This window comes from Homalodisca vitripennis, unplaced genomic scaffold (genome assembly GCF_021130785.1).
Source record: "Homalodisca vitripennis isolate AUS2020 unplaced genomic scaffold, UT_GWSS_2.1 ScUCBcl_2908;HRSCAF=8065, whole genome shotgun sequence".
Classification (NCBI taxonomy): Eukaryota; Metazoa; Arthropoda; class Insecta; order Hemiptera; family Cicadellidae; genus Homalodisca; species Homalodisca vitripennis.
This window is the reverse complement of record NW_025779019.1, coordinates 1-27,955: the sequence shown is the minus strand read 5'-3', so window position 1 is coordinate 27,955 and position 27,955 is coordinate 1. Positions and strand designations below refer to the sequence as shown.

The window sequence follows — 27,955 nt, the reverse complement described above, 5'->3', positions numbered from 1 at the left end:
GTTCATATGATGGCCCATAAATTTTACATAGAATTCTATTCTCGAAAACTAGAAGCTTTTTCTCATCCTTCTTATTTAGCCTCCACGTTTCGGATCCGTACAAAAGCACTGGACATATAATTGTTTTGTATATTCTGGTTTTAGTTTTGTGAGAGAGAGATTTGGTCGAAAGTATCCTATTGCATGCATATACACATCTATTTGCTGAGTTGATCCTATTTTGTATCTCTGGTTCATCTGTGTTTTTTATTTGATATTGTGACCCCAAGGTACTTAAAGTTCTCCACTTGTTCGAAAAACATGCCCATCAATTTGTAGGGGTCCTCCTCTTTGATTTTGATTCCTTCTAAAGTGATTCCCACTTTCTCTGCCTCACTCATAAATAGTCTAGTTAGTGACCTCAAATCATCTACATTTTCTGCAAATATGACAACATCATCTGCAAAAGCTAGGATGTTTAGTTTAGCTCCAACTTCCACCCCTAACTCCCTCTCTGCTACACTCTGAAGTGCTTCTTCTATGGCAATATTAAATAAGATTGGAGAAAGACCATCTCCTTGCCTGACTCCTGAGTTTATCCCAAAAGGTACACAGTCCCGACCATTAATTCTTACTGAGCCTCTTGACTCTGTGACACTCATTCTTAACTAAGTTTATTAATTTTTCTCGGGATGCCAAATTTATCTAGTTGTGTCCACAACTCCTTTCAAAGTAATGTTCCACAATAATCAAAAATACATATAAGGATAAACCTAAAAATTATGTAAATCTCAAAATAAAAAAAACGTAGTGTTATTAAAATTAATGTTTAACTGACTAGGGAAGTCTTAGCGTTATCAAATCAAATACAAAATCATGGGACAACAATAAGTATGTAAATTATTTATATTTAATATCTATACAAATCTGAACACGCCTGTTTCAGGAAAACATTGATGACCCAGCGACCCATGTACATGTTGAAACACCACGAACCAAAGTTCTCCGAGAAGTACAAAATTAAAAAGCGCAATGTAGATAACAGCTGGAGAGGAGGTGTAAATGAATGTGATTGAAAAACTACTAGGTGATGCCAATGCACTGGAGCGTGATTGGAAGATAGAAGCATGTCTTAACGTGTGCGATAGACTTAGGAGGTAGATGTTTGACTTTAATGAATAAGTTAGACTTTTAGTGTTAATAAATGTATGTTAATTAATTTATTTCGTCGTTTAAAACCCGATACAAAATTATTACTAAAAATATTGTTCCTTTATTTCTTATATTAACTTGTTCGCTCTGACTTATCTAACTCTATGATGAAAAAGCTGACCACAAACTAACAAGTAAAGCTACAATATCACAAGGTATATTGAAATACAGCTTGTTTTATTTCTGTGTTCAAACATATAAAGCAAATTATTTACAAACTATAATTGCAAATTTTTAAGTTGGTAAAAATATAAAAAAGTATCGCTTTTTGGAATTTCTCAAACTTCAACTTTGAAAATTCATAACTTGTGATCCGATTAGTAAACAAGCTAAATAAAAATGTATCTCCCATTTGTTAATGTAGCTCTACTAGTTAGTTTGTGGATACATATACCGTTAAAACTTGGATATATATATATATATACTTTTTTATCCAAAAATATTGTAGTTGGAATGTTTGTTGGTTACTTAACATGTAAACCTATATGTGTACCTTGTCCAATGCTTTATTGCTTTTATTAGTCCATTGTAAAAATTTTTCAGTAAAAATATTTATGTAGTGTGTTTTAATAATAACCTTTTAACTCTGATGAAACTTGACAGTTTTTTTTTCTTGTTTGAAGATTAAAGTGGCCAATGTACAAGTTTACATGAATACATTTTAAGTTACATGAATCAAAAACATGGTCAAGATAATCACTTATCACACTAATTGGATTTAGTTCCAGAGGTAGTACAAAATGATACAAACTTGTAAATTTGTGGCCATTAATCTGTTAGGTATTACTAACAGCAGTACATAAAATTATTGACGTTTAATTTGAAATTCTCATAATTTCACTTCCTTAAATATTCCGCTTGCAGTCTTCTTTCTGTCAGTTTTGATTCATTTAGAAAAAGAAATATACTTTTCATTTGAGTTGAAAATAACATTGATTGTTTTGCAATAAAACAGTCAGAAGTTCCCATGGATTGGTACATACTTTTAAATTTGTATGTATCCAATTAGAGTTTACCCACTTTTGAGGACAGTATATTTGTTGTATGCGCTTCTAAAATAACCTGCAGTCTTTGAGGAACTTATCTCAGGTGGGAGTGCATATTCAGTACTTTTTTAAATATTAGCAATTGAATCTTTAACAAAATCAAAGTGTTGTTTAAGTTAAAGTGTCAACTACTTTTAGGACTGTGTTTATTGCTATGTATCTATTTCCTAATTCTATATAGTTTCATATATATATATATATATATATATATTGAGGGTGCATAATTTTCATTCTATGAAGCTACACTAGATTTAATGCTTTATGTATTTCAAATTTTAAAAATAAAGAGGACTTTTTAATATCACAATGTTACCATCCTCTTTTTTAAACCTAAGTTTTAAGTTAATAAATACTTCAAATAGAGATGGTATTCTGGTTTTAAAAGCACAAATTGACCAAATCCTAATACAACTTAAAATATGGTTACCCCATATTAAACTTGTTAAAAGCTACACCCAGACTATTAAAACTCAGTATACACTTATTGGGCATGAAACTTCACCTTTTGGCTCCTACCACTATTTTGCTCCTGTTTCCGAAACCCTGCCCTTGTTGGGGAAACTAAAAATTTAAAACATAAACTCCCGTTGATAAATATTTATGAAAGAAAATGAACTGTGCAACTCTGGTGGTATCTCATGTCATGAAAGTATAGGCTATCTCATTTCAGTATAAGTGGTGGCTGGTTCAAAATTTTAAATATCTTTTATTCAGAAAAAGTAATGTGTACCTTATTTTACTTTTTAAAGGAACAGTCTGAGTTTGAGCTGTTGAATATTACATTATTTTAAGTGTCTTGATTAAATAAGGCTTGAAACCAATTGCAAACACCCATCTTTAGAAAATAAACTATGCCAAGCATTCCTCATGAGTGTATTTAATAATTCTTTCCTTTGGCATTGATTTTAAATAAAGTTGATACAGTTGCTGATATAAAGCAAACCATTAAAACACAAAGTGAAATATTCCCTTTTTAAGAAGGTGTATATTTTGCACATGTTATGCTTGCGGAAAATACCCCTTGTCGAATTATCCTACACTGATTGGTGTTATCCTGACAGGTTTGTGGAGTGCCAGCCGAGCAGCCTTCTCTCAGACCGAGCCAGGGGGCAAGTGTTGGACAGACTGTACGATGTGATCGGACGTCTCTTTATGGACACCAAGTGTTTTCATACCGTCTTGGTCAGAAGTTGACAACGAGCAGCGGATAGAATTTATCCTGCGTTCTCGCATTGATGACCCTCGCTTCATCGACAGGGTGTACACCACGTACCTCCCACGGATATGGAACGTCAAGTTAGTTTCACTCGTTAATATGTTTATTAGTAGAGTAGTAACTAAGTTGTGGTTTTTATCATTCTGTCCATTACCATAACTGTTGCCTAATGAATACTTCACTAATGTTGTTGTTGGTAATCAGTGATGGATCATTTTGAGATGATTCATTCTTTTGTGTCACTTGTAATTTGTTTTGTTCAGTTCGTATTGAATAAAACTTTGTTCCAGTGGTTCTTTCTCTATCTTAATTAATCACACTACTTGGATAAGGGGTTGATTGTTAGTAGTCACAAAGATCTAAATTTATAATTTCCTCCTTGACGGAATTAATAAATTGATGTCTCTCCTAATTCTTGCACCTTCCATCAATAGTTTAAACAATAAAGCAAACTACTACTTAGCAAGCTATGTTACTTAGGGTATTGTTATTCCCTAAGTAACATAGCAAAAACTATTGTGCACTGTTATGCATTATGTTTACTGTGGCAGTAAGAACAGCCAGGATTTTGTGATAAGTGGCCAAGTTATCTAAAAATATTATCATCTGGTGATTTTTATTCATACACATGAAGGAAATTTTGAAGATTCATGGAACAATTAGAAATAATGTTAAACAAGCAATAGTTATTAGTAACAACACGTTTGCAATATAATATTTATTTATGGGACAAGGTTTTTTTGAAACCAAATTTTATATCAATAGGTGACTGCACAATTTTTGTTTGTGGAGCCGCCTAATGATGAACCTTTGGTTTCAATAGGCAATGTCTCAGAAATAAAAATTATATTGCAAATGTGTTGTCATCAATAGCTACAATGTTTATGAAGTTCTGTAAGTTTAATAGAAAGATGTTAAATTTTATTGCAGGAAGAAATTTGATATTAAAAGTTCAAATACACAGATATTTAACAACAATTGAATATATTATTTTTAAAGTAATTTTTCACTTAAAGTAATTGGATTTGATTTGTTAAACTCCTAATATATTAAGGTGTGGCAATAAAATCAAGAATTTTAAATGTGTGGAACTCTTATAATATAAACTATATTGCAAAATATTGAAATACCTTGAAAAAAGTAAAGGATGATACACTTGTCATGTGAACTTGTCCACCGGGACACTGTATGCTGCAATATAATCAGAGAAATTGGTTCAATAATCAGAAATTAATCAATTTTTATAAATGAGTTTAGGATGCAGGATTTTTCCTATATATTATAAGAATGATAAAGAAATTTATATTTTTAAGAAGCAAATAATTTTTATATTCTTTCATGTGACAAATTCTGCAAATTTGTGTTTATTTTGAAATAAACCAGTATTCAAGCTGATATAAGGAATGATATTCGAGGCAATATTCACCAATACAAACCTCAGAAAAAAATTTAAATTATTCTGAGTAGGGAGCGTTTTTAGCAACTAACATAATTTTTGCAAATCTCAAGAGAAGGGTGATTTCCATCTTCCCTGATCAGTACAGAAGTCGTTATTTCATGGGAATGGGATATAGGACAGTATGACTTTGATGGACCTGTAATAAACTAAAATTATGTTTTGAAAATTCTTGGTTTTTATCATTATATTAAAAAAATAAAAATTAAGAAATTAATTTGTTGTCTACTGTTAGTTATGATTTTGTGTGTGTGTTGTTTCAATCATAGCAACTTTATCAAATCAATTGTATGGATTCTTTCAAAATGTTTTTAGAGAGATGAAGAAAGACCTAGAATCCCGACTGGCAGTTTCTATACACAGGGTGGAGCGAATGTATCTGTGTCATGAGTTAACCCGTTGTCTGTTCGAGGAAGGAGCCACTGAGAAGGCGTACAAGATGGTGTCTGGTGTCTACAAGATTGCACAGGAGTCCAGAAACCTCCTGTGGAGTTTCAACTTAGGATTTCTGATAGCAGTATCAGTTCTGCTTGAGGGTAGCGTGGAGGATGCCAAGATGACCTTGACTGAGGTCATGATCGTAGCCCGCAAACTAGAGCGGGACGATTGTGCTTCGTTCGTACAGAGGGTAAGATATACAATACATTATGATTTGGTAATGGTTAGTTACATATAAATTGTATATATCAAGTTTCAACAATTACTTACACATATTGATTACTTCAACATATTTTATAACATATTACTACAAAATATACATTAGATAAACACAACATTCACATTGTATACACAACACTACAACATATTACTATTCAATTTAATTCAAAATATCTTTATTCTATCTATCTATCTATCTATATATATATATAAGTAGATATGAATATGCCGGTTCTAGGACACTTTTGGGACAGTCAGAAAATCAATGTAAAATACTGTCCATTGAACAATAAACAAATCTAAGAAATCTAACAGGAAAGCACGAATGTAAAATAAACCGAATCTATAGCTGTTTTACTGTTCATTGTAGGCTTCTAATTTCTAAGCTGTTTTAATGAAAAAATCCAGAAATCTCAATGAAAAATCTATAAACGGAAATAATGAAATTTGCTAACATTCGCTCAACAGAAAATAAGACGATTTTTACTGAATTTCTTTAATATCGTTCTTAATCACATCATAGGCTAAAAATTTCTCAGAAACCACAACCACATAACAAATCGCGTTTGTAACAGCATTTTGAAAATCCATATTGATAAATTATATCGTTCTTTGAACTAGAAATATTTGTCAAACTCTTTGTTGTATCAATGACATAAATGGGTCTATTTTGCTATAAATTCTTTGGGGTTGTAATACATTTCCATATTTTTGTAGTAAACTTTCTTAAAATCTTGATACATCTGATACATGATTCTGAAAAAGACCACCGGAAATGTTTAAATTTTGTAATTCATCTGGATAATAAGAACCATTCAATTTTTACTCTGATATTTTTTACATTCAAACTATCAAACTTTGAAGGATTTTTTTCTTGATTATTCTGTCTATCTGTTTGAAAAACCAATGATAACGAACTTGGGATTGAAGATATTTCTATAAATATTTGTGATATCGAACGAATAAGTTGTTCCGGAAATACCTTTTTGCTCAATACATTGCCAATCTAGAAAATTAAACGTGATGTTTTGAGATTTTATAATTTCATCAATCAACTGAATTTTACTCGTGGTTTTGTAATCAATCATCGGAACTCTAATGAAAAACTCGTTAATTGTAATTTTGCCATCAACAGGCATAACATTTCCAGTTGCAGTCTTCAGAATCACATCATCGTCTTCAGCTCTTATAAAACTAATGTAAAATCCACCTTTATAGATTGGAAAATTTACATTTTCAAAGAATCCTAAGCCGAAATGTGCTAAATCACCGACCGCTTCAAATTGTCCAAATTTAAAAGTTGATTCAAAACTGTTTGAAAATACATCACTTTTTGAATACGAAATAGTTCCTTTAATAGTGCTTAACTGACCACAGTTTTCGACTTCTTCTATCAATTTATTGTGTTTTCTTACTTCAATCTTAGAAAATAAAAACGGTATAAAATTATCGATTAATCTAACATTATCAGTTCCAAGATATGCTTGACCATCTTGTTTTGTTAAAGTTCCAGAAATATAAAACTGGAAGTTAGACGAGCAAAAGTTATCTCCAAAATCAATATTAAACTCAGTTCTTTTATTCGGTTCATTCAAATGTTGTTTACTACTTGGATAGAAATTTTTAAACTCCGCCCTTTCAATATCACTAGCATATTTTCTGTAGTCCGCCATTTAATAAGAGAAAATTTAGAAATTTTAAACATCATGTATAAGAAAGATATCATTTTTTCATCGATCTAATGTACGTTTTTATAAGAAAAGATATAAATTTTAGTCATTTTTAATGATCTACTTCGTCATATTCGGGATTCTCTTCCTTAAATTTTGCAATTTCGGCCACATATTTCAATAAAATTTGCACAGGATAGTAACCGCTATCTATAATATTGTTCCAATCAACTGTATCTTTATTTTCATCCAAAAATTTTATACTCAAGTGTTGATAGAGACAAAGAACAGACATATGATCTTTTAATTGATAATGTATATTTTCTTGAATGAACTCTGGGGACAGATTTTGATATTTAGCAATGTTATACCAATTCAATTTGTTTACGTATAATCTCATCATATCTTCGGATAATTCATATTTTTGAGAAATATCATCCCAATGTTCTTTTTTCAAATCTCTTTCGTGTTGCATTATAAAAAGATCGAAAGCACTGTAATGTCCCGCCATCTCTATTTATTAAGAAAAAAATTTCAAGTTTTTATAAATTGGCTCTTTTTAGCGTTACATTCAGCACATTTTCCAGAAACTCTTTTAAGTCCATTGATGTTTGCATAATATTTTATATCATTTGTTGCAGTTTTCTCTTTACATCTCACACAATATATGAGAGCCATTTATAAAAGAAAAATTTAAATTGAGTCATCGTAACCACCTAATCCATTAAATCTGATGTCGATGGCTCTAAAACTTATAACAACATCTTCTTTAAATTTATTAAAGTTTTCTTCTAATTTTTGAAATTTGACAGCATAAGAATCATTGTATTCAACAAATTTATGACCAATATTCTCAAAAGTTTTCGTAGCATCTAAACTAAACTTATCAAAAGACTCTTTAAATTTAGTAAGTTTTTCATTAATTTCACCAACATCGTCTACTGATCTTTTACTTCTTTCATCAAGTTTTTTCATAGACTTCTGTTGTAAAATCTTTAACATGCTGTTTATGATTCTCGTAATTTTGTTTTAGTTCATTAAACATTTTAATAGGATCTTCTAATTGAATCATTACAACAACATCAAACGGATTAATTCCTTTACTAACACTGCTAATTCTTTTTCCTTTAAAATCTAAGGCATTTTTAACATTCGGATCATGTAAATCAACAATATCGATGTTTTCTGATAATTTTAGAGGTTTTAAAATTTGTTCTTTAACAACAACATCGTGTTTGTCAATACCAGGTCGAACACCGACAATTCTTTTCTTATTAGCCAAACTAACATAATTCTTTTCAACTTTGATCGCTTCAGTAATTTTATCAGCTTTTTCGATATGAGACATTAAATTGGTAAATATTTTTTTGCACCATCTTCAAATTCTTTTTTCAATGTTTTTATTTTATCAGCAACTTCATTTGAACTCATGAAAATTTGCAAGTTTGTTATCATATTCTGCTTTAAAATCTTCAATCTCGACAGCAAAACATATCTGAAATCTGGAAGGTTTTGTAATAAATTTTCTAACTTGTTATCAAACTCATTTCTCAAACTATCAAAATTCAAACTATTATCTACATTTTGAATAATTTGTGTTCCAAATACGTCAAAAATATTTTGTGAATCCATATTTATTAAGTAATAATTTGTTAACAACTTCTTTAAAATCTTTACCAGTACTCAGTTCATTCAAAACAAAAAACACATAAAATGACCACAAATTGGGGGATCTTTATAGTCTTGAATCTGAGAATCATTGTAGTAGACGCTTGATTTTTTCAAATATTTAATCAATTCTATAGGTGGTTTGTCCTCAATTCTTCCATACGAATCAAAATAACATGCATTCTTATCATTTTTATAATAACAAATCCAATGCGTTCCACTTCCCATAATCGAGTCTAAATTCACAATTCCACATTCAAATTTCTTAAACTTTTTCAGGTAATGTATCTCTCATGAAGATTCCTCTAAAATGTTTAATATTTTTGCAGATTTCTTCCAATTCTCCGAATGTTAAAGGTTAAAATTTTTTTTTCAATGTTTGATTTCACGTAATTCAAAGTTTTTTCATCTAATCCAGATCCTGTAACATCTTCCAACTCTTTATCTAACCAATTTAAAATGTTTCGAACAATAGGAATCACATCTTTTTTAACGATTGGAGCAGCTTTACGAACATAAGGAACAACATTTTTAACAACTGGAATATTTTCTCCAAAATCTAATAAATCTTTCAAAAGTCCACCATTTTTAAGTTCTTTCAACTGATTATAAGAAAATTCTATTCTGGTTCCTTTATTGTTTTTCTTATGTTTTTCGAGTTTATTGTATTGTCTATTTGTTAAAAATATCTTATCTTCGCCATTTTTTAGTTGATCTATTTTAAATTGAATACTAACGGGTATTTTCTTCTTAAAAGCGGATTTTATTTTTTCTTTCTGATTTTTGCTGAAGTTTACGTTCACCTCCATTTATATAGTTAAAATTTCAAGGTTCTCTTTCTTCGATTCCCATTCCTAGTTTTCTCTTCAAAAACATTGCTCCAGCTGTTGGAAAGCGCAACAAATCTTTCACCTAAACTAGCATCTTTTGATAAAAATCTATCCATTGCCTTATCTTACAAAACTTTATCTGCGATATGTCTGGAATTTGTGTCTCTATGTTTTGCATAAAAAATATCGTGTTCCATAGCAGCTTGATCTAATTTATTTATACCAGTATCTCCTCTTTTTAGTCTTTTTTCGAGTTTTGTGCCAGGCCCCAGATACTGATAAGTTGGTACGTGTAATTCAAAAGGTAAATTGTTGATAAAATCATTCAAAAGTTCCACTACCCTCAATCATAGATGAACTTATTGCCGGGCAAAACTCGTTTTAAATATTTAATTCCATCAGGTTTTTCAATCATTTCATCAAGTTTGTTCGAAATAAAATCTTTAATCGCTTTCTTTTCGTTCAAAAAATTGTTGTTTCCAGCCTTCTCTTGAGCATAAATATAATTAATAATTCCATCGAGTTTTTGTCAAATCGTCGATATATCTGTATTCAATCTTATTATCACTGTATTTTCTCACACCTGATCCTTCGATTCTTTTTTCCCAAATTGGTTTAATCAAATTGAGATATTTTTTACCTTTACTTGACTTTGGTTTCTTAGTTGATGGATAATTGATAGAAATTTCAGTATACTTTTTCAAGTCTTCTTCAGAATATAAACCGTCTTTTGGAACATCAGTGCCTGTTAATAATCTCCATAAACCCTGAGTACCTTCATATGTTTTTTCATTAATAACTATGTCATTATGTTCAAAATTTACGGGCAAATTTCCAATCATAAAACTTTTCTTTTTTCTATCCCAATACAAACCAAATTTATCATCCTTCGCTCTAGGAAGGAATTTTCTACCAATTTCACCAATTATTATATCCGTCGTTCCAGGACTTATTGGTTCAACTATTGTAGATTCTTCAATGATTCTAGGTCTAAATGGTGTTGACGATGGTAATTTTGGCAATTCAAAACTCAGATTCTGGTATCGAAATATCGGCAAACTGTCGTACAACTGGAACCAAATTCATCAAATTTTGATTATCACTTAAAACATTTTCAATTTTGCCCTCAACGTTTTTTATTGCAGAAGTTACAGGTTGATTAATTTTTTGAATAAGTTCTTGTTCTTCTTCATCCATTCGAATCTGTTCTTTAAATTCTTTGATTAATTTCTTTTCTATTTGATCAAGTTTTTTCGCTTCTTCTGAAGTTACGTTCGCCATTTATTTAGGAAAATTTTGAAACGTGAACACGAAACGTAAAACATAAACGTGGAACGTAAAAACGTGAACACGAAACGTAAAACGTGAACGTGGAACGTAAAAACGTAAAACGTGAACGTGGACCGTAAAAAACGTGAACGTGGAACGTAAAAAACGTGAACGTGGAACGTAAAACGTGGACCGTAAAAACGTGAACGAGACCGTGAACTAGAAACGTGAACACGAAACATGAAAACGTGGACCGTACAAACGTGGAACGTGAACAGATTTACCGTTTTTCTGTTATTTTCATAATGTAAATAAAAAGTAAAGATAATGTAAAAATAATTGTAACAAATATTTTTATCAAGTAGATTTGTCAGACCACTGAGCAGCATTTATATTAGAAAATTTATTCAGATATTTACCATTTTTAGGCTTCAAAGTTAGATTAATAGTTAAAAAACCGTAGTCTTCTTTCCAAATTTTATCACACAACTCAATAAAGTGGTTAAAACTCATATCAGATCCCACATAATTGTTATAAATCTTTCTGGAATAATGATCATCTTGTTTAAAAACACACAACATATTCAAATTATTTCTAATAACTTGTTTATCAACCTTTGAAAAGCATTGGGAAAGATAGATACAAGATATGTTTTTGTGACGAGACATTACGAAATATTCCTTAATAACGTCCTGATTTTCCAAAATACAATCATAAAAAACGATTAACGAATTGGGTTTACATTCGCTTAACGGAACTATGTCCTCAGAAGCATTATAAAAATGTGATATTTCTTTGCTTAAGTTCTTCTCAATATTTTCAAATCTTTCTTGTAATTTTTTATAGGCGTCTTGTTCTAAAGATTTACTAAAAACATACAAATTGGAATAAGGAATCAACCTATTGTAGATAAAATTCAATAATAAAGTTGTTTTTCCACATCCACTTGAACCAACAATTAAACAATCTGATTGGTTGATCTTTCTTATTTTCTTCAAACGTTTGAAGTTTTATCTGATCTTTTTGCTTTAAAAATTTCTCCATTTAAATAACTAAAATGAAGCTGTTCAAGTTGACTTCAGAAAGCTCTAAATTAGTTTTAAAACTTGGAACATCCTATTCATTTAGAGGAAGAATCAAATTATTTCATCGGTTTTTTAAGCGGTTTTTATTCTGACAATTTTGTAATAAATATTAGTGAAAGTTCTCCTTATTGTATAGGATTTAGTGAGAAGAACATAACAAAATATTATGGTTTAAACAAAGGATATTATACTTTCGATCAAATAAAAAATTCCCTTAAAAATTATCTAAAAACATTCAAACAATCAGATAAATCTTTAAACTTTGACGAAAACAAGTTTGAAATGCAAAAAAAATTATCTCTCTAATAAAATTCAAATAAAATCACCAGTAAGAATAATGTTTTCAGCAATTATTGTAGATTTATTAGGGTTTGTTCAAGAAACTATTGAGCCAAATCAGGTATATTTAGGAAATAAAACGCCAAAATTTAGACCGTTCGATGTAATTGAAGTGCACTGCAATCTCGTTGAACCTAGTTTTGAAAATCATACCGAACATTTACACAAAGAATCTGAAATTTTGTACACTTTTTTCCCAAATGTTGCTTATGGATCAAAAATCAGTGAAAAAACCGAATGAAAATCGATTATATTCCAATTAGAAAAAATATTAAAAGAATTCAAAAAATCGTTCTAACTATACAAGACTCTGAGGGAAATTTATTAAATAATGAGAGTAAAACAACAATATATTTAAGATTGAAAAAGGAATAAAAATGAGTTGATGATGATGACAAAATTCAATATTTTTACTTAAAAAACAAGGGGCTATTCGAATGGCCCCTTAACAATCTTCATCCTGACCCTGTTTTTATCAATGAATCTGGACTTTATACTGAAATAAAAATTACTAGTTAAATTTCTTTTCTATCTAAATGGAATCAGTTGTAGACCTGCTCAATAATCAACTTAGATTTAAAAGCAAACATATCTTTACAATTGTTGACGAAAATAATGAATTTTGGTTTAAGGCGAAAGATGTTGCAGAGGTGTTAGAATATGAAAATACTAGACAAGCTATCATAAATAATATTGATAATGACGAGAAAATAGCCTTTAAATATATAAATTACAAGAGTCTATGCCATAGACCTTTCAAAAATCTTCATCCTGACACTATTTTCATTAATGAATCAGGACTTTATACTCAAAATAAAAATTGCTTGTTAAATTTTTTCTATCTAAAATGGAGTCTGTTGTGGATCTGCTCAATAATCAACTTAGATTTGAAAACAAACATATTTTTTACGATTGTGGATAAAAATAACGAATTTTGGTTTTAAAAGCTAAAGATGTTGCAGAAATTCTAGAATATGAAAATACGAAACAAGCAGTTAGAGAGCATGTTTATAATGATGATAAATTATCATATTCTGAAATAAATATGGTGGGTCATTCGATTGCCCTACCTTCTAACTTTCAAAAAAATACTATTTTCATCAATGAATCAGGACTTTATTCTTTAATTTTGAGATCACATAAAAAAGAGGCAAAAATCTTCAAAACTTGGGTTACAAAAGAAGTTTTGCCCTCTATTAGAAAACTTGGTGAGTACAAACTTGAAAACAAGATTAAATATTTAGAGGATGAAGTAAAAACACTTGCAAATTAAAGATGAAATCAAAACGGAAATAATCGCAAAACAAAGTGTAAAAATTGACTTGATGAAACCAGACCTTGTTTGTAAAGATTTTGATAAGAAAAAACACCATGTTTTTGTGTTAATTAAGAAGAATCACATGTGGGAATATCCTTATTACGTTATCAGAGCTCAAAAGAGAGAAAATACCGAAAAGATTAAAACATCTAAAAATAAATTATCCTGAATTAGAGATTTTGTTCATTGATGACGAACCCAAATTCTATCAATCTGTATAACCAAATGAAAAGAATCTTTGAATATTTTATACAACGGAAATCATTTTTACTACAAATATGGCAGAATCTCGACTGATTTATTAGAATATCTAAATTACACGATGAAAATGTTAATAAATTTTTATTAAACTCTCGAATTAATATGATATTTTGTTTGTAAATGTTTTTGAAGATAAGGTAACCACTGAAGAGTTCTTTCCACATTCACAAATGAGTCTCTTTCTTTTGACTTTCTCGGTACATTCTTCTAGCACATTCCTTACAAAAAGCGTCCTTTCTATCTTTACTATAATGTCGATTATTAAATTCAGAAATATTCTTAATTTCTTTACAAATGTGACACTCTTTCTCTTCTAAAGTTAATTTTTCCATTGTATCGTATAAATCTCTTTCATATTTTTTTACGACAATCCTTACAATAATCAAATCCGTCTTTTTTTAGTCCTTATTTTTATAAAAAGCTTCAAAAACCTTTTATTTCTTTGCACACTGAACATTTCTTTTGGGCCTCCATTTATATAGAAAAAATCTTTGACTTTCTCAATTCATATTCATAAAACTTTCCGGTTATTTCTTCATTATTTAAATCTTTTATACTATAAGTTACAGGATCTGTGTTATTAATTTGATAAATCACAAAGATTTCTCTTGACCAATTGTTCTTATATTTGTTCGAAAATGTTTTGTTTTTTACTAACAATTCTTACATGATCATTGACTTTAAATTTAGTTTTCGTGTGAATTTCTGGTGGAACATACTTAAAAACCGACTCTAATAACTCTTTTTCTGCATCTTTATCTACGTCTTTAGGCTTCATTTTGATTGTGCTAATGAAACAGTATCGTTATATTTTCTTTACGATTTCTTGAAGAATATCGATCCATTTAAAGTTTTTATTAATCTCAAAAATTACTTTCATTCTCTCATTTTGAGTTCTGTTATATCTCTCTACAATACTTGATTTCTCTTCGTTTTCAGTATGATAAATCTTAATGTTGTATTTTCTCAAAACATCGTTAAATTCTTTATTTTTAAACTCTAAACCCTTATCTGTATGAAGTAGGTTTGGAGGTTTGTGATTGATCCTTATGGCATCTTTTACTATATCTTCGAAAGAGCTTTTGAAATATCCTTGCCGTTTTTTCTTTTGATAGCTCTTGACCAAGCATATTTTGAGAAAGTATCAATAACATTTAACATATACTTAAATCCATCATTTTGATCTGAATAGTTAGACATTATAACTAAATCTGCTGCCCATAAATCGTCAATTCCTAATGTTATAATTTTTCTCTTTTTAAACTTCTTTCGTACTGGTGCATGAATTTCGCTCGAGCTTCAATCTCTATCTCATCTTTAGTCTTCAATTCTTGCTTAACAGGTTTTGGATTTGGATTCTTTATAAACTTACTCTTGTTTTGTCTTACTTGTTGAACATTTTGCTGCAATTCTATATACAACCCGTTTTGAGTTTGAACGATTTTTGAATCTATATTTTTCGTTTCTTTTTTACACTTGTGACAGTGAATTAAATCATCTTCCATTTACATATCAAAGTTTCCAAGTTTATTTAATTCGTCTAATATATCAGATTTTGCTTCATTTTTATAGCCATACGGTACTGTATCGATCTTATTTTCTAGGACATTTCTCTTATCATCTTTAGCGTTCAGTGCCAGCTTGTTTATGGTGATGGTATACAAATCATGTTTATAGCTTTTGATTACTGTCATCTCCCTAAATTCTTCTTTATCTTCGAACAAAACATCTCTTCAAGTTTTCGATATTTATTGTTTTATTTACAACGCTTCTCTTAATTCCTTTACATCTTACTGGATTTTTGTCTAGATATTTGTACGAGTACATCTTTGATCTCAATCCACAAAATTCTTCTAATATCTCGCCGTTCAATTCGTCTTTGAATTTCCCTATTACCTTCTTATTTTTAGTAGTGAAACATTCGTGATCTTTTGGATAGTCGCTCGTATCGAAATCATCTATATTTTCTTTAAATAATTTTAAAGGGATCTCGTTTCAATTCTAGGAAATAACTGTCTGTATCCATGTAACACAGATTCAAATCTGGATCAAACTTCTTTAATTTGTTGTAATAAAACTCGTACATTAGCAATTTTGAGAGGTCGAGAACTGAAAATCCTATGTAAATCGGTTTGTTAAATTTAAACCTTTTGTTTGTACATGTGACTCGCTATAACAGTTGTCGTCAAAGATATTGAAACATTTGAAATTCGTTTTCTTAGCTTGTTTCATTGAAAATTCTTCGTTTCCTAGTTTAATATCACATCTATTTCTTACATTTTCCATCGATTTTCCAAAAAACCGAGTTGTTCATAAGCTTATTAAAAAGTCCTTCTCAAAGTCACTTATAGCCTTGGTTCTCATACTAGTTATTAAAATCGATATATTCTTTCATGAAAGGTTTCTGATCAAACGCAATAACCCTATTCACATGTTTTTAAAATCATACCTTGTTCTAGATAGAATTTCAAATTTCTAGAATGAACAACATATTCTGTTTTGTTTAAAAGAGTTGTGCAAAGTTTGTTGTTATAATGTTCTGGAGCAAGAGGTAAATCTTTGTGATGTTCATGCAAATTTGTTGGATATTCAAGATCAACTTCTAAAATATATCCATAATCTTCTTCTCCTGTAAGTTCTAAAATTGTTTTTCTTGCCACTCTTCTTTTGTATACGTTTTAGGATCCATCCACTTGATATCAACTATACGGCAGTTTTTGCATAAGTCCATACCCATAAAGGTTGTTTGCATCGACGTACAACAAATAGTTTTCGGGCTTTGTCTTATCAAAATCTTTTTAAATATTTGTTATTTGCTTTTCACATATCGTTTAATACACTGAGGAAATGCCTCCGCGAATACCTTTTTCGATCATCAAATACATATTATAATCACTAATTAATTGTAATTCTATCTTCGTTAAATTTTAACATAGCATCCCCATGCAAGACTGGGAGCTGTTAGATAGTGTGCTGGATCAAGTTTATAGCAATTCAAACAAATATTCCTAAAATTTTCAAAGATATCAGCGAGCAATAGAACATCTTGAATGTTATAGAGATCGGAGTAATTTCCTAGATTTTTTACTTTTAATTTGTTCCATACATTTAAGTAGTGTTGAAAATCTTTCTCAGATATGCTCTCGTCTGTCAAAAGTGAATAGAAATCTTGAATTCTCAATTCTTCTGTGTAATCAAGTTTTTCAATACTGTCGATAAATTCGTAAGGAAATATGCCTTTTTCCAGATAGAATTTTAAAGATTTCTTCTTCGTCATTTGGTTGTCTATCTAGAATTGCGTTCAGACCATCTTGTATAAAATGATTTGTATGTTTGGAAATCATCTTTTTTTGAGGTTTTTAGCTAACTTTTCTATAGACGATGCCATAAATCTGAACGTATCTACGAAAGAAAACTTGATGAACTTTCTTGGTTTATCATCTTCAAACTCATACCCATATCCTGAATAATTTATGTATTTTTCATCGGTGTTTGCGATCAAATCAACATTACCATACTGTTTTGCCAACTCTTTTATGTACAAATGAGTATCATAATTTGACATATTGTGACAGAAAAACTGGAATATTTGAGGAAATTTGAGATTCAAGTTACAAGATAAATGAGCTGAACCTCTAAATTTACCTGTTAAATGACAATGATCTCGTACTTTTTTCTTGTTTGATTATCAAAAACCCTCACATTCACAAATATGACAAAGAACTAGAATTTTGGTACGCTAATTTCTTCTTCTTCGGTCAATTTCATAGGTTTTTTGTTCTTAGAATTATACTTTTTAGCTATGTATTTTGATATTTTATTGAGCTCTTCAAACAATTTTGCAGGAGGGAACATTAGGCAAATCGTCTTCATTTTCGGCTCGATAACATATCGGTTTTATACATGCGATTCGTCACATTTGACACTAAATATAGAGTAAAAACCATAAGGAATATGCTTCTGAATCTTGGTTGTAATCGATCTTTGTGGATTGTTCTTGCATGTCGGAATTTTTTCTAATATGCTTTCAAAATCCATATAAATAACGTACGGATGGCTAAAACTTCTTTTGATAATTAATAAATTTAGTTGTTTGGCCTGGAAAGGGCATAATTGGCTTACAAACTTCGTGTTGCTTGCAAATTTCTAAATGATCTGTTAAATCTCCAGATTTGTAGAAATGGCTTAAACATCTTCGACACAAGAACGTCTTGTGAGCATTTTTTGATAATTGAGAACTCGCTAATCTACTTAAATCTGTTATCAAAACATAATGGGATTTATCATTCTTGTTTTAAAATACAATAAGTCCAATGTTTAACTCGGCATCATATTTTTCAGAAATTTGTAACGGAACAACCTTAATATTTTCATCAAAACTGTAGACATTGATTGACATTTTTGGATATTTGTACTTGGAATTGTAGCTTCGTTTCTCGAATAATTGTATATTCTTTTAAGGACATTGGATAGTCAAATCCAGAAAATATCTAGTCATTTACAACAAATTTTTCATATTGTTTTACACGTTCAGGGATGAAATTTTGATTTTTCAATTGCACATCGGATAGAGTAAATAAAGCAATAGTCATCTTCATTTTTGATATTTACACAAGCTTTCTTTACCTTTATTTCTTGTGGTAAATCGATATTATGATCCTGCGTTCAGCATTTCGTGTTTATTAAGGCTCAAAATCAGTTGTTTTACAGCGTTTTAAATGTCCATCCAGAACCTCGATTTGGATGATTTGTCTGTTCTCGATGTGTTAATTTATTAAATTGTTTAGAAATAAAAGTCGTTTACATCAAAGATCTCGTCTGCTTTTATAGTAAAGTACATTGGACAAGTTTGTGTTTCACCGTTCACTAAAGTTCGTTCGTATTTCGCATTCTAAAGAGAGATATCCTTTACTATTTTTCACAGTTTCTTGAAATTTTTTGATTAAACTTTTAATTTCTGGGCGCAAAAATAGAAAGATATTTGTAAATTGACATGAAATTGTCGTTCAAATTTGTTAAAATGTATTGCTTAAATAGACCGTGTATTGAGGATAAAAACTTCTACATCAATGATATTTTCAGATTTGTATTTATCAATTTCTTCGATCATTTCAGACTTAGTTTTGTCCGTTAGTTTCGATAGCCAATTTTTCAGCTATTGAATGAATTTTTTCATCATTAACACATTCACTGCTGCCAGAAAAATACGTAAAATACAAGCCCATGCTGAAAATATTTTTTTTAGGTTTTACTTACCATTATTATGTGGAGACTTCATATGCACCATCAATGATGTGTATATGTCCATATATACATATATACAGCAAACAATATAGTTAGCGGCACCGGAAGGTGCCGGCCGCACTCGGCAGGGTCAGATGCCATTGGACACCCGACGGTGTCAGTCGCGTCCGTCCACTTTCCACGCACAACACTTTTCACTGTTCAAATTGTTTACAGTATTCATTCATTTGTAACCGTCATACACACAATTATATACAATATTTACAATATTTCCACTTTTTCCTGCCTCATTTTCTTTCCTACTCATGATACTTGTCGAAGCATCTCAGTGCACATAGGCCAGGTTCGCCAGGGCACTGGGCACAAAAGAAAAGGGTCATGGTTCTTTTCTTTGTCTTTGAGCATTCTCTGCATCGTTTTCTCTTCATCCTTTCTCCTGTGTTTGTCAGGTGTGTCCATTTTTGACAATACGTGTCTGACAGTTGTTTGTTGTCTAGGCCGGAGTGGAGGTGTGATTGCGTTTGCTGCAGGCAAAAGCAATGTTGATGATAGGACAATCTAAAGTGGTACAGCGATCTTTTTCCTTGGGTTGGTTTGTAAATAAAGTTTGAAGGAGTTCACCAACAACGTCTGAAGGAAATGGACGAAGATCTTTTTGTAACCAGCGAATTGATTTGGTGTTCGAAGGCATAATAGCTCATAAGCTGATCATTTCGGTCCACACCCTTCATATGGGCGTTGTACTGTATTATGGGCAGAGGCTTTTGGCGAGGTTGGTTATACCTATTCATTGAGATTTGCCCAATCATTCTCAAACTCTGTGGATAGGTACAAAACACCTGACGCTTGTCGCACCATTTTGCTATCAAAACACCATTGGCGTACCGTTCTGCCTTTTCTCCTCTGGCAAGACGAGCTGTCTTGGAGATCTAGCGGAACATGCTTTCGGTCTGAGCGCATTGTGCCGGTGCAGTAGGTTTTCTCACTCAGTAACTCGGTATTGCAAGGGGGTAACTGATATAATAATTATCCATATACAATGAATGGCCCACCCCAAGCATTCCCCTCATCAAATACTTGACTACTTTGCTAGCATGACCTTTTCCTCCAAGTTCACCTCCCTTCCCAGGAATACACAGTGAAACTTACACAAAGTCCATCCGGTTCACATAACGAGTAAATCTTGATACCATATTTATGGCGCTTTCCTTGAATGTATTGTCGAAAGTGCAGACGTCCTCTCCATAGCACCATTCCTTCATCAATCGACAACTCTCGACTTGGGTAGTAGATGGTTTTCATCTTTTGATTGAAATAGTCAATCAAAAGCCTGACTTTGTAGAGGCGATCATCAGGTACAGTCTCTTCGTCACTTTCATAAAAATTTAAACATCTTAGGATCAGGAGAAATCTGTCTCTGCTCATTTGGGATCTCACGAATCCAAAATTAAACATACGATCAGTTTTCCAGTAATCGTTTAGACGATTGATTTTTACAGTTCCCATGTGAAAGATTAGCCCGAAAAATTTTTTCAGTTCAGCCACTGTCAGTTCCTGCCAATTATTTATTCTTGATTTTATTTTGAGGTTAGGGGAAAAATAATATTTTCCCCCAGGCATTTTTGTTAGTGGCAGACACAATTTTTTCCAACAAGGTTATCATCAAGTAGTAAAAAAAACCAATCGATAGGATCGTTTGTTCCGGGGGCAGGTACAAGCAATTTGTTTTCTTTTGTGAAGGGAATTCTTCGCATAACCTGCAGTACGAAGTGACCATTATTGGGTCAGAAATCACTTGATCAGCTTCCTGGTCATCCGTGTCCTCATCCTCGATGTCCACAGGCGCCACCAACATTGACAATAGGCGGCGCGTCAAGCTGGGCTTGGTCAATGTCACTCTCCGGGCCGGCAGACGCCACAGAATCGTCAGAACTACTTTCCACATCACTCTCACTCAAATAGTGTCTTATTTGGCTAGAACTAGGACCATCCATTGTTCACAACGAAGTTCACAGCCCCTACAACTATAACAATACACCAAACACACAGATTAGCCGATGAACTCAACCCGAACCACGTGGAACAACAAACAAAGGGTACTCTACACGCGGCGCGAAATATACCTTCCTCACGCAGAAGCTGAAACAAGCACTGACGTTGTGAAATCTAGAAGGTGGCGTGACACCGTCCGGTGCCGAACGCACCCGAGGACACCCGAAGCGCGGCACCGTGCGGTGCCAGCCGCATTCAATGTGTTTAAATAGATTGAGATCTTTTTTACTTTCCTTAAAATTTTTCTTTAGTTCACGCAATTTTTCTATATTATACATGTTTTGGTGATCGGCAATTTGATTTTCTTTAGCCCAAGTCCTCAAATAATTTAGTTCTTTTTCATAAATGTCTTTGTTTTTTAGATGATTTTTCGAATTGTAATGTCGAGTATAGTTAATGTTCAAAAATGTCTTTTTTGCAGTATGGGCACTCTATCTTTTTCCGCTCCATATTTAAAGAGCAAAAATTTTGTAAACTAAAATTTTGAGAAGTGGTGATTTTTGTGACAACTTGACACAAATCAGCACAATTTCTGGTCAAATGTTTTCAGATTGTTTCTATTTAAAGAGCAAAAATTTGTAAACTAAAATTTTGAGAAGTGGTGATTTTTGTGACAAATCAGCACAATTTCTGGTCAAATGTTTTCAGATTGTTCATTTAGTTAAAAGATTTTTCTATAATAAATGGCGGCGCTGTTACAAGAGTTGAATAAGGTTGGTGAACTAAGATTCAAAGAATATAAGAAATTAGTGGAATTGGAAGAAAAAAAAGAGATATAGAATCTTGAATTTGGAGAAAATGAAAGATAAATTCGGGTTTTACAATAATTGCCGAGTTGGAAGATTATAAAGTACACTTACCGAACAGATTTTTGACTGTTTTGGATGAAAAAAAGATTAAAGAATTAAACAAAAATGAAAAATTACACTTGGTTGTTACTGGAAAGAAGACTATTAAAGATAAAGACTGTGTTACAATTAACTTCGTGGAATAAAGATTTCGAAGATTTCTGGATTTTTTCATTTAAAACAGCTTAGAAATTAGAAGCCTACAATGAACAGTAAAACAGCTATAGATTCGGTTATTTAACATTCGTGATTTCCAGATTTGTTTATGGTTCAATGGACAGTATTTTACATTGATTTTTCTGACTGTCCCAAAAGTGTCCTAGAACCGGCATATTCATATCTACTTATATATATATATATATATATATATTTATTTATTTATAGAAACAGGTTATTCTCTTCTTAAATAAATAAACCACGGTATATTGGTTTGAAACATTCATAAATTTTCGTGTATCTAGGTACACTTCTTCAGATAAATATACATGTATAAATATTTACATTAAATTGTGAAAAAAACATTAGGTTAGAAACTCAAACAAGAAAAACAAACATTATAAATAAATACAGTAGATCAGCAGCTGATGGGCCATGGCATGACGTGTGTGAATAAGTTGACGAAAACTAAATTTATCTTAAATTAAGACCCCTTGGATGTCTTGTCTGAAGCACCAATTGGTGTGCAGTTTCACTTTTTTCAATTTAAATCTATTAAGGCTTTCGCTTGAATCTTCAAGGATCTTATTTTATGCCTTTGATGGTGTAGCAATTTTCTATCTGATTTTATTTATGGACATTGATAGCGTGACTGGCTAAAGGTTTTTCTATATCGCTATGGACAATGTCAAATCGATGGCCAGTTTACTCGTATCCGTAAAGGATTCGATGTCTGGCCGACGTATTGTTTTTCACAAAATTTACAGTCAAATTGGTAAATAAGGTTTTTTGTGTCACAGTTGATAGTTCCTTTGATAGGATATACATGATTGGTTACATTACTTTTGAAATTTTGACTTGTAGACATGATCTTACAGGTTCCACAACGGGGTTTTTGGCAAGGTTTACAACCAAAGGACTGTGATTCCTTTATTTTCCTTTTTTAGAGGATTAGTACAGACCAACATCTGTTTTAATGTTGGCGGGCTTTTTGAATAAAAACTCTTGGAGATTTTTGGAAATAAGTCTTTAGTTTCTTGAGAATTTTTGAAGTAGGTTAAAGGCTGTCTTCATGATTGCGTTGATTTTGTGAAGGCCAGGATAAAAATTTTGTTATGAATTTCGGATCGTTTTGGGGAAAAGGATTATTATTTTTCTTTGATGGTTAATTCAAATTGTTCTTGATAACTTTATCGGGATATCCTAATTTTCTAAAACCACAAGTTAATTTACTGATATAATTAATAAAATCGTCCTCATTGCTCCAAAGATTTTTCGCACGAATTGAAAGGACTCTTCGGAATACTTTTTTTCACGTAAGTGGGGTGACAACTATTGTAATTCAAATACTGCATAGTATTTGTGTCTTTTACATGTATTTTAGTTTTTAACAAACCAGACTCTATAAAAACATCTACGTCCAAGAAAGTAAGAATTTCGTGAGAAAATTTCCAAGTAAATTTGAGGGTTGAAAACGTGTTCAATGCATGTAGAAATTCTTGAAGGAGTTCTTCACCATGATCCCACAGAAAAAATACATCATCAATAAAACGAAACCAAACTAAAGGAAGATGGTTCTGAGAATTTTAGGAATTTTTCTTCCAATAATCCCATGAATAAATTGGCAAAAAGAGGGAGCCATCCTTTGTTCCCATGGCTGTGCCTTTGACTTGTAGATAAAATTTATTGTGAAATCTAAAAACAGTTCATTGTTTAAAACAAAATGTATAATTTTTAGTAAGAAATTTGTAGAAGGTTTAGAGTCAATGGGTCTGCTGTTGAGAAAATGTTTAGCAGCATTTATACCATCATCATGTGGTATGGTTGTGTACAGTGATGTGACATCAACAGTAACTAGAATTGTGTTTTTCGAAACAGGTTGATTCACTTTTGATAGTTTTGAAATGAAGTCATCAGTGTTCTTTACGTAGGAGGGTAGTTGTTTGACAAATGGTTGCAGCTGATCATCGATAAATGCAGAAATTCTCTCAGTTGGGCAACCCGTAGCTGGTTACGATTGGACGTCCTGGAGGTGGTTCTAATATCTTTATGAATTTTTGGAAGAAGATAAAAATTTGGAGTTCTTGGGAATTTTGGGAGTTAATAAATTTATTGTTTTAAGAGATAGTTCTTCATTTTCCCCATGTTGTTTAAGAAATTGTTTAATAATTTTATTAAATTCATTGGAAAGCATCTTTGTCAAGTGATTGGTTATGTATTTGAGTCAGACAATTGTCTTTCTGCTTTCAGTGATGTAATCTTGCATGTTTTGAATAACTACTTTATCTCCTTTGTCAAGCCGGGTGTTATTATAATGTCCTTGTTATTTTGGAGTGATTTTATAGACTTTATTTCAATAGGCGTTAAGTTGTTTCTTCCTTTTAAGGAATCTTGAAATGAAGGATTAGATAGGTTTGACAATATGACGTTTGATGAACTGTTCAATGGGATGATCAGGGGCTAATGGTGGAGGTTCCCAGTCACTTTCTTCTTTAAAATTTATTTTTAAAACATGGAAGAGTATTAGAGAGAAATATGAGCTGGGTGTTTGTAGAAAAAAATAGTGTTTTTTAAATTTATGCGAACCTTACGTGCAAATTTTAATGCATCATCCACTAAAATTGATTTGGTCAAATTTGGGGGTAGGGCAAAAGGTAAGGCCTTTTTTCAAAACACTTATTTCCCCTTCTGTGAGTACACAATTAGACAGATTTTCAATGTTTGTTTGATTTGTCCTCAAAAAAATTATTTAGGATCAGTTATGGATGGTTTTTTATATTATTGGTTGGTTTAGATTGATCAGAGATATCTACTTTGGGATTTTCATCTTCGAAAAAAAAAATGGATTTTACAGGCAATATTGCAGAGTCTGACATTATATCTGAAATAATTTTGTGTCTAAGATCAAAGTCAACATTAGAAGATTTCGCGCTACACCAAAGATAGCTTAATTTTTTATACAAGTTGTTCATTTTTTTTCCTCATGAACGATTCTATTGTCAATAAGGAAAAGGTTAATCTCCGGCATTGAATCTTTTCCATTTAAATTCCTGTAATAATCTTATTGTATAATACATCTCAGCTCATTACCATGTTGTTTGCAAATTCTTTTGTATGATTGTAACACTAAATTTGACATCATAAAGCTTGTTTTAAGAGCTAGTAGGGTTAACGTCATGATGAAGAAAAACATGCAATCCAGATGTAGGTAATTTTGTAACAAAACCTTTTGGACATACGCCTAAAAGAAGGCATGTACTGATAAACACAATATGACAGTTCAGCTTAGCAATTTTCATGGAATGAAATTTAAATTGTTTCATTAAAAAGTGGTAACTGTCTGATCTATTGATATTAATAATGAAGAAATTGAAAAAACAAAAACGATGAAATAAACAAAGGTGTATCAAGATAAACAAATCAGAAACAAAATTAAAATGAAGAGAATATAACTATTTACCAGAAGGTTTTTTTCAATCTTCAAAGAGAGGTTAGGTGCCAAATGGCTCACACATTTATAGAAACAGGTTATTCTCTTCTTAATAAATAAACCACGGTATATTGGTTTGAAACATTCATAAATTTTCGTGTATCTAGGTACACTTCTTCAGATAAATATACATGTATAAATATTTACATAAATTGTGAAAAAACATTAGGTTAGAACTCAAACAAGAAAAACAAACATTATAAATAAATTACAGTAGATCAGCAGCTGATGGGGCCATGGCATGACGTGTGTGAATAAGTTGACGAAAACTAAAATTTATCTTAAATTAAGACCCCTTGGATGTCTTGTCTGAAGCACCAATTGGTGTGCAGTTTCACTTTTTTTTCAATTTAAATCTATTAAGGCTTTCGTTTGAATCTTCAGGGATCTTATTTATGCCTTTGATGGTGTAGCAATTTTTCTATCTGATTTTTGTTTCTGGACATTGATGGCGGTGGACTGGCTAAAGTCCATATATATATATATATATATATACAGAAACAGGTTATTCTCTTCTTAAACAAATAAACCACGGTATATTGGTTTGAAACATTTATAAATTTTCGTGTAATCTAAGTACACTTCTTCAGATACATGTATAAATATTTACATAAATTGTGAAAAAACTATATATGTATATAGCATGTATATATATATATATATATATTATATATATATATATATATATATATATACAAAATATAGCATAGAAATAGAGTCAAACAAATAGATAAAATTCTTACAACTAACTTACATAAAATCTAGTCTATTATACCATTAATTATACTAATTGTAATTAATATTATACTATTAATTACAATTATACCATCCCTCTTGGGTTAGCATTCAGATTGAAGAACTCCTCAAATTAATAAGTACAATTAATAATTATATAGTGAGATCACTATTTGCACCATTTGTTCAAATGTCTTTTCTGCCCGCTCGTCTGGTGCACACAAGTTCTTCACTAAGTTATAAGTTTTCAGACCTATAACCGTAAACAAGATAGAAATTTTCTCTTACTGTTTGATGTCTGTTTGCATCAATAAATATTTCCAAATGCTCAATATACAAATTACCATGTCTCCTTGGCAGCATCAAACGCGTTTATAGAACCAATGTACCCCGCCATATTGGCTTCACCAAACAGTCTTTCTCACCACATCCCTTCCGCTGTTGACCGTTATTAAATTACGTGGTTCTAAGTAACTCATTGCCAAAATGTAATTTTGTTATAATCACGTTTTAAATACCACTCACAAAATACATACATTGGCAGGATGAATAAATACACGTTATTTTATAATTCAATACCGAGGCCTTCCAGGGATATGTTTTAAGTAGCAGCAAGGGAAGAATGGAACAGGTGGTTGGTCGGCCACGGCTGGTTTATTTTGCTAATCAGTGATACCAATTATTATACATTTTCTATATGAAAATAATACAACTGTATATCAATATACTATAGTTATCAATAATTAAAACTGTTGAGAATTTATCCAAGTTTTAATTCTCCTTAGCTGAAAGTGACTCTGAGGACTTAATTTACCCTTTTTAATCAACTTATATAAACCCTTCCAGTAAATAACTAATTCCAGTACCCCATTTATAAAATCAACAAACTTTTGGCCCTCATTTTGAAACATTATTTAAATTTTGAATTAATTTTTATCACTATTTATCATCTACTCTTTAACGATTTACTACAATTTAATTTTCTATGTGCACACTAATGATTATATTTGCTACAATCCAATATTTCATGACCACTCCCTGTAAAATTCTATTATTCTAAAAACAAATTGTAATCTTTTATTTGGAAAATTGTAATCCTTTTTGGACTAGAGCATTATGGTTATTTCATTTTTTGCTACTGCAGTTTAGATTAAGGATATTATTTTCTTCTTTTGTTTTATACATTTCATTTTCCAATAATTATAAGGCTTCATATAGAGCAGAAAGTATAGATACCTTTATGAATTTAATTTTTCTTTTTCTTTTGGAGTTTGTTGATTTCATAATCCTTGTATATATTTTTTTTCTTTACATGTTTGCAATTTCTTTTGTTTGAAAAATGTAACTTGATATTTGACTAGCGTATTCTGTTTTTCAATGTTGGTAATAAGAGCTGGCCAGGGTGAGTAGGATTTAACATTGG

The 27,955-nt window shown here is 31.0% G+C and overlaps 1 protein-coding gene across 1 annotated transcript; it reads left to right on the top strand.

Moving 5' to 3' along the window:
- Positions 1–1,040: 1,040 nt before the first annotated feature.
- Positions 1,041–19,766, top strand: LOC124372315. The gene is made up of 4 exons (XM_046830696.1): positions 1,041–1,136; positions 3,299–3,533; positions 5,326–5,570; positions 19,749–19,766. Exons 2-4 carry the CDS (start codon positions 3,473–3,475, stop codon positions 19,764–19,766), a joined length of 324 nt encoding a protein of 107 aa, XP_046686652.1. The 5' UTR covers positions 1,041–1,136; positions 3,299–3,472.
- Positions 19,767–27,955: the final 8,189 nt, after the last annotated feature.

What these genes read in the sequence shown, in the direction of transcription:
- LOC124372315 (XM_046830696.1), top strand. Translation starts at nt 3,473, where the DNA reads ATGACCCTCGCTTCATCGACAGGGTGTACACCACGTACCTCCCACGGA. An exon ending in CCACGGATATGGAACGTCAA is followed by an intron (nt 3,534 to 5,325) that starts GTTAGTTTCACT and finishes TGTTCGAGGAAG; the next exon opens with GAGCCACTGAGAAGGCGTAC.